The 8534-nt window shown below is 36.0% G+C and overlaps 1 protein-coding gene across 2 annotated transcripts; it reads right to left on the reverse strand.

The window, feature by feature from the left end:
• Positions 1-613: 613 nt before the first annotated feature.
• Positions 614-7215, reverse strand: ubfd1 (ubiquitin family domain containing 1). Of its 2 annotated transcripts, none has more exons than XM_042505103.1 (7): positions 7159-7215; positions 4791-5060; positions 4489-4697; positions 4348-4413; positions 4137-4242; positions 3957-4039; positions 614-1036 (listed from the first exon to the last, which is right to left on the reverse strand). In XM_042505103.1, exons 2-7 carry the CDS (start codon positions 5044-5046, stop codon positions 926-928), a joined length of 831 nt encoding a protein of 276 aa, XP_042361037.1. In that variant the 5' UTR covers positions 5047-5060; positions 7159-7215; the 3' UTR covers positions 614-925. The 2 variants fall into 2 exon arrangements, with proteins under 2 accessions (XP_042361037.1, XP_042361038.1); XM_042505104.1 differs by lacking the exon at positions 7159-7215 and adding an exon at positions 6950-7020.
• Positions 7216-8534: the final 1319 nt, after the last annotated feature.

Here is an 8534-nt window from a genome sequence, read left to right on the forward strand (position 1 = left end):
ATTGTGTGAATGGTACTCATCCCAGTAATGACTGGAGAAATGCGGAGGTTTAAATTATTGGTCTAATGTGGGTTTTTCTAAAGCCAGTGTTGTTCCCTCCATTCAGATGTATTCTGCTGAATGAAACACTTTCTTGGATTGAATAAAACACTTTGTGGGGTACACTGTAACACAGTTCTATGGTCTGAGACCAAGATCAAGAATTTTGGCAATCATACTAAAAGCTGTGTTTAATAGCCAAACACCACACATCACAGCCAGGCTGTGAGGCCTTGTAAATACAGAGAAACCCTGCAGGAAAACATGCTGCATTCTGCAAGAGAACTGCAACTTGGGAGGTTAATTTTTCAGCAAGACAATAGCTCTTTAAAATGCCAACATTTAAGTCCAGACTTAAGTCTAATCTACAGTTGATAGGAGGACCTGATGCTCTTCACTCAAACAAATACAACTAGACGAGAGTTTGAGCCGTTTTGTAAAGAGTCTGGGAAAACCTGTGCTGCTCAAGTATGTAAAACTTTGGTTCCTAACAAAGTAGATCAAAAATACATGTAGTAATGTCAAGTCTGGGAGGTTACAGCGCTGAACACATAAAGGACAAACAACAATGCCGTAGTGAAATCATTTCATTAAATAAGTTTTATTTCTTTACGAATAACTGAAGAAAAGTGTTAGCAATTTCTGTACAATTGTTTCATCATTTTCCCTTGGATTTGCTGAAAACCTTGAATGATCAACAGGGCTGAGAAATTTTTATGCTGCCACATAGTGCACTTTTAACCTAAAAACAATATGATTAGTCCACAGGCATCCGTCCGTTTCGTTTTAAATGTATTCCAAGAAGTTCCTTTAAGCCTCGCTGTTGACTCCAGTTTCATTTTTCATTGGCTCCTCCTCTCAAACCCAGTTCAAAAAAAGAGGCACATTAGAAATACTGCCATTTTCCAAGGACTGTGTCTTTGATTGCATCGACAAACTGTGCAGGCACCCAGTAGACCCAATATTGAGACGCTTCTGTTGGACCCAACTGAAAAGCCTATGAAAGAAAAAATGGGAAGCAAGTTCAACCATTTAGCTGCATATCAATATGACATGTATGTATTAAATGACATTTAACAGTCTACAGTAAGTTCATCTGGAATGATTCCAGCATGTTTGCACCTTAACGAGGCTTTTAAATGACTCGACATTTTTTTGTTTTTTTTAAGCTGCAGTAATTTTTTATACACCGTCCTAACTGCAATAATTGGTGCAATAAGTCAACTATAACAACCTTCTGTGCAAATATTTAAATGTGCAATATTTCTTCAACCCTTGACTGTAGGCTATATTTAACATGCTACACATATTTTATAGATTTTATATATTATTATATTATTTTTATTGTTCTTTTTACTTGTGTTGATATCTGTAGTACATTATAGCATCATACACATATTTTATACTTCTAACGTAACATACTGGTTTTATACATTGTGTTGTAAGATGAGGCACATAGTTTTATAATTTTCACACACTTTTACACTGCACATTATACATATTTATAATTTTAAATATTCATATACTAGTGCTAATTGTTTCTTATTATTATTGTTTTATATACTTGATATTTTTACAAACTCAGCATATTAGACAAATTTATAATTTTTAAGTATTCACATACAAGTGTAAATTCTTTTGTTACTGTATTTATATTTTAGATTTTTAATACTTTGTGCTGGTACTTATTACTACTTCCTATAATTTTCTATGCTTGGGATCACAGTGACTGTAACGAACCACAATTTGTCCCCGAGATCAATAAAGTATTTCTGATTCTGCCTCAAAGACCTGATATTTATGTGTAAATGACTTCTCTTTAGCCCCATTAGTTAAAGTAAACAGGATGGATCACTTATATCAATGATTGGCTCGCTATTTTAGAGAAAAAAGAAGCTCTCTGCCTACTGACATTTAAATCCTCATCTCCTCTTCCATCTCTTCTTCATACATTATCAACTCTTCAGTGATGCAACAACATGCTTTGAGCAAGTAGCTGCCAGTTTTTGACTGTATCAAGACAGTTGAATTGTACAGGACTTAACTCCCACACGTTTTTTACTGGCTACAAGGTACAATCTCTCCGATCTACATGTTCAGACAGTGGGAGGTGGTAGTACACCTCAACAACAAGGAAGCAAGAAAAAATAGAAATCCCCTTGAATTTCACTCTGACAGTAGCTTAGATGTTATGATTTTATGAGCATTGCACTCAGTTTTTTACTAAATGTAAATGTATCGAATGACTTTTTTTTGGTCTTGTTTACTTTCCGCTGATCAAAATATCAAGATCAAAAACACATAGGTTTTGTGGCTGAAAGATTCAACAACTGAGCTTTACTGCATTCTCTTAAATTTACAATCTTTACATCAGTGCTGTTATGACACTTTATTTTGTTCTCTTAGAACAGGATCTTGATCTCCATGAGACGAACCGATTAAATTAAGTCACTTGTTCAGGGATTTCCATTTTGCAGAAAAATAGGAACACAAGAGCCTTCAGACAAAAAGGTCAATCTAGAGAAAGCGCTGACATTTCCCGCTCCACTGCAGAGCCCAAAACAGCAAACGATGACCCCCATCACTCGGATGCACACATACTACAGTGACTTCAGTGAACAGCTCAACCTGCACTGTTCACTCACAAAAACCTTTTATAGACAAAGCATAACCAAACTAAAACATGTAAAACCACAACAAACAAATCTGTTCTGTTCTTTAGCTGTTGCCTATAAATCTAATCACTGTGATGATGCGATAACAAAGATCCCCTTTTTGTATACAAATGGATGTTGAATTCTATTGTAAAGACATCGGCAAACTTACAAATTTCTGTTGTAATTTTAAGCTATAACTGTAGAGTTTAAAATGCTGTAGTACAACCTATCCTCTGGCTAATGTCCGGTCGCAGGAGAATGAAGTTGATGAGATGCAACTGAGGCTCACTCAGCAATGGGAAGTCAGAGACTGCTCTGCGCACATCTTCACAGAGACATGGTTAACCCCTAACATCCTGGATCAAGCTATTGCACTGGATGGGCGGACCTTGTTCAGAGTGGAAGACTCTGATGGAAATTCGAAAAAAGTACTGCAGGAATTGTATGATGCCATCAGCAGTAACATGTCCAAGCAGCCGGGTGGAATTCTCATAGTAGCTGGTGATTTTAACCAACTCATCCTTCAACTCCAAAGATGTAGCAGGATCAAGGAAAAATTCTGATTTCTTTTTTTTCAAAACTGCTTAAAAAAATGACAAATAAATCTACCCTGTACCTATCACCTATCTGAAGTTTCTCCTGTGATTATTTTATGTACTGTCTTGCTTTGCTTGTGTCTTTGTTAAATGAAATCTACCCGGGTGGAAGCTGAACAATGTACTCCTGTGGACGGGGACCGCAGCACAAGTTTTAGCAATCTAAAAAAGGCCCCACCTCAAACAATCAATATCAGTTTAAGTGTGCGCTCTCTTAAGAATATTCTCTCAGGTTTAACTTACAAAGTAACCAATTGATGCAGCAATAGACCAGCAGCTAAAATGAAAGTTTTTCTCAACAGAGTCTGGTGTCTCTGATATAATGGCCTGAGTTCCCTATTGAATAAGGCTGTCTGACAGCAAGGTAACGCGTGAAAATATACGAAATATATCATACACTTGTACTGATTTTTTTAGGTGAGCCTATTTAAAACTTACCAATCAAGGCAGTGTTATCTCACCGCCATTTGATTTTAGGTACATGATGCAGGTTTTTTTTAAGTTATTGTAAACAAACATTGTGATTCTGCCTATACAATTACCATGAATTTCACCTACTTAATTTTGCTTTGTTCGAAGGACTAATGTGCACAGTTGCCGCAGGGCATTTTTGCATTTCAGCGTTTTGTAAGTCTGAAATGCAGGAAGCAGCAAGAACACTTACCATCATGTGATAGTCCTCATGGCCTTCGATGGGTTCAGACACTACGTTTTTAATGGAGCCCATTGGGACTTTCTCTGTTCTCTCTGTAGAGATAAACACACAAACATGAAGAGAATTTAATCATCAGCATCTTTGCGTTGTGGTGAATTTAGCAAACAATTAGGCCAGCTGTGATCTCACCCTTTGTTCCAATCCACAACTGATCCTGCTCCAGTTTGAATGTGAGTCTAACTTTTCCTCCGGATTTGTTATACATTCCGGATAAAGGCACTGTTGGTAATCGTTCCTGTTGGCAGGAAAAAGCAGTTAATTATTCGCATCTTTTATTAAACTCATATTATTAACAAACATCTGTGAAAACAGTGATTGACCTCATTCCATCTTATCTCACCTTTGTTCCTTTAATAGATGGCATTATGTCATCTGGTTTACCTTTGTCCAAAACTTTCCGGTGTTGCTGAAATAACGGTGTAGGTTTAATATCACAAAACACATATTTTACTCCATTCTGCAGAAATATCACTAATCTCACCTTTTGCCTGCATAAAGGCTCTTTCTTGTTTTCTTCAGCTTTAACTTCCTGCTGAATGACCTCTTTGGGTGTATTCACAGCTAATACATCATTTATTGTAGAGCCTACAACCATTATTTTTGCACCATTTGTAATCTTTATTTCACGTAGCGTCTTGTCCTCTGGAAGCAATCCTTTGTACATCACTTTCTGCATTGCAGGTGGAAGACCTATGAAGACATAGAAGAACATTTACTACTTGCGAATCACTCTAAATAACCACTATGACATTTAGTTAAAGTTTAAAAACTGCGTGTTTTTACCAGTAAGTGAATGGATCCTCTCTTTTAGTTTGGCTCCGGTGTTATCGACAGGAATTTTTAGATCATATTTATTCTTGTTCCAGATAATCTTCAAGTCCACCATCTCCAGCTCACCATCTGCGTCGTCCCCATTGCTAATACTAGAGTCCTGAGTTGTGGCGTCTCCTGCATCCGTGTGAGACGTACTTTCTGTTTCACCTTTTTCAGCATCCTCACCCAGTGGTTCAGCTTCTTTTGGCTTCGCCTCAGTTTCCATTATGACTTCACTTCCTGGAAGACCACGAAAACACTGATTTAGATCCATTCAATGAATTTTTATGTAGCTAGCTGCAAATTTTCAAGCTGTCAGAATAGTATAATCCACATTTTCCCACACTGATGCAAATATTCAGAAGTACACATGTGGCATGACATCCTATGAACTACAGAGATAGTCAGCATGCATGTAAGTCCTGCAATAATGACATTACAACAAAGTAGAGTACATGAAGTCTATACAAGACTGATATTTGTATTTCTAGAAATCCTCTCTGTTCTTCTTTGTGTGGAGTAAACATAATGAAATTAAGCATGGTTTTCAATTTAGTTTGTGAAATTGAAACTGAATTGTATTCAGGTCTGTAATACTACAAAAATAGGCATATCAATGGAAAGGCCACTAATTACTATACAGTAGCACAGAGGGAAAAAAACACAACATGGTAACATAAAATACAGGCCTAAAAGGTGAAAGATCAAACTCAAGAATACTATGTCCTCTCCTCCGGCCAAGAATTTTTTTTCGTATTATATAGTTTCCTTGACTCTATCAACATACAATGTTTGGCGTAAACAGCAACAGCACACATAGTATAGTCCTATCATGGTAATACTGAAATGTTATTTTGATCATACATTTTATATTTACAAATTATTATTTCTGTTATTTGCTAAATGTACAACAACTTTTCAGTTCCTCGCTTTCCATTAATCTGTTCCTTTACCTCTAATACAATTATTAACTAAATTGGTGCTTACAAGTGATCTCAATAGTGTTTTACCATCTACCTGAAATACCAACCTCCAATGACAGAATGAAAAATCACTACTCTTTAAAAAAAAATATATGTATGCATGTATGTATGTATATATATCAGCAGATATGCTTTTTACAAAGCAAATGCCACATATTAATGAGTCAAGCTAGAATAAATACTCAATACATCAGGAGACAAAATGTGTCTAGACCTGAATGACTTATGGGGGAAACCCAGCTCACCTTTTATTTCATTTTTACACATCACACACTAATCTCAAGTGATATAGTTGACACTGTCCATTTATAATTTTATTTTTGACTAGTAAGATTATCTGTACCAGTTTAAGAGATATTAAGTCGAATTTGAGGCATTAAATTAACTGTTGGTTTCTCATAGCTCGTTTGTTTACAATCCTAGTGGTTCTCTTTTGAAGTAAAAATAGATTAAAATAGATTTTTCACATGCATTTCCCCACACTTCCACGAAATTACTGGCTAGCTTGTGTAAATGAAACTATGAGTCGACAGTTACTAAGGTTAGTTTCGCTTTTTCTGCTCACCCCCTCTCTATCTCTCTCGTGTTTTTCTAGCTCTTTCCATTGCTCATTTTTTTCATATAGGAAGCAATTCTTACTTGTTTGTTGTGTGAGAGGATAAATAAATACAGCCTTTTCCTGAGTACAAACAGACATGGCTTTTGAAAGAAAATACGCAACGATACTCTCAAAACACTGGATTTTGTGATACGGCTGGCCTTACTGGTTACAAAATTGGTAACGTTAACGTAACAAACTTCGTCGTTACCATTCACAACCAAACCACATTTAATTAGCTCGCTAACAGCAAGAAATAACTAATTTACACCTAATACTGGTTAAATCTTCTAACAATAACTTTAGTCCCCCACAATTTCCCAAACGACAAATTTGTCTGCTGTTAGCAGTCGTAGACGTTAAGTTAGCTAACGTTAGCCACAACACTGGTGAACATTTAAAGAATATCGTAACGGAGACACGTAAATCTACACAGCATTGCATTAATAGCATCATATATTATCATGTCAATTACAATTACGGGTTACATGATTAACAGTGTTTAAGCTCAGTGTAAGGAAATGCTGCTGTATTTTCTCAATACCCACCATCCTGGGTCGCCATGATGATTGTGTACAATCTGTTGTAGGTTGAGGCAAAGAGTGTGCAGAGAGCAGGATGAAATCGGATATTCAGACAGAAAAAGTAGACTACAGCGAAAGTCGCGTTCAAGTGCACATTTACGTATGACAATAAAGCAAACAGAAGAAACATAACCTATGTTTAAAAATGGCAAAACAAGTATAGCTTTACTTACCGTTACAACGTTAAAACACTTATTTCAAATGATCGTTGGACAGGACGACAGAGTGGATATGCGCATGCGTTCTCAAAAATATCTGCAAACAAAGTTGTTTTTGAAGAAAGCGCTTGTAGCTGTGAATACGCCAATATTATATATGGATAGTGTGCACAAATCAATTTAGTCTGGTACAAAACAAAGACTTTCTTTTCAATTACTGAAAACACGAACTGCATGATGTAGCCACATACGGGATTTTTGGCAAACGCGGAAGTGCTCGGAAGATTTTTTTCTCGCTTTGCTAAGGTTCTTTGTTGTTGTAGCAGCCAGAGCAGACACCGAGAGGTGGCACTTTACTCAATGGCTATTGGTTAAGTTTTTCTTCTTATTCCACAATTTATGACGTGTAGGATTTAAAATTATGCATTATCGCCAACTATTGGATTCTATGAAACATGTCCAACTACGATGCCCCCCCCCAAAGCCTTGACGCAAACCTCCACCCAGTAAGAAAGTGTATGATGGACATGAAATGCCTCCAATAACTTACTACTTAACTAACTCTTTTCATTTAGGCTACTGGCTACTTAATTGTATGAATCTAAAAAATTTGCCTGGCTATACTGTGAGGCAAAGTGCCAAATAAACCGTGGGGCAAATATGGCTTGAGAAAGCATGGGTGGCCTGCCAACAGTTTTCACAATGAAAATGAACTGATTCTTACTAGCTATTATTTGCACTTATATATATATGCCAGGGTGCCAAGGAACAATCTCTGTGACCCCGAACAGAAATCCTGATGATCTCACTGTAAAATCTGAAAAGTTGATCTTAAAATAATCTTGGAAACCGATTGCCTTGAAAAAAAGAATATAAATGTAACTATAAATCATTTACGTATAATTTAGAATAGAATTTATGTTTAACTTGTGTTTACTATATATCAAAGTGTTTTGAAATTTAGCTGTAGCCTATTAGTTTTGTGAAGTGTTTGCATCTTAAAACAACAAGTGAAATTACGGTGTTCTTTCCAAGTGTTAACTTCAGTAAACTAAATCAATTTGACGTAACTTGTTAATGACAAAGAGGATTTTGCCAGTGATAAAGTTAGGAGATCTATCAGTTCTGTTTTCTTAACATGTTAAACAAATATACAGATATGACTATTATGCAACCAGCAGAAAACAGATCTGTAGCACACTATAGCTACGTGGTTTACTGAAGTTTCTAAAACTTAGAAAGAATGATTTAATTACATTAGTCACTTTTTAAGTTGCAACAACTTCACAAAAGTAAGTAAATATAACTAAATAGCAATCAGATATTAAGTTATTATGTAGACCTATTAGGATAAATAGTAAGGCCTATATTTAGGCTACTTACATTTTTCT

Source organism: Plectropomus leopardus, chromosome 17 (assembly GCF_008729295.1).
Source record: "Plectropomus leopardus isolate mb chromosome 17, YSFRI_Pleo_2.0, whole genome shotgun sequence".
Classification (NCBI taxonomy): domain Eukaryota; kingdom Metazoa; phylum Chordata; class Actinopteri; order Perciformes; family Serranidae; genus Plectropomus; species Plectropomus leopardus.

Bases quoted from the DNA above. Each gene is read 5' to 3' on its own strand.
- ubfd1 (XM_042505104.1), bottom strand. The intron at 4,414-4,488 runs GTGAGATTAGTG...CCGTTATTTCAG, and splicing joins AGCCTTTATGCAGGCAAAAG to CAACACCGGAAAGTTTTGGA. The intron at 1,037-3,956 runs GTAAGTGTTCTT...TTTCTTTCATAG, and splicing joins ATGAGGACTATCACATGATG to GCTTTTCAGTTGGGTCCAAC.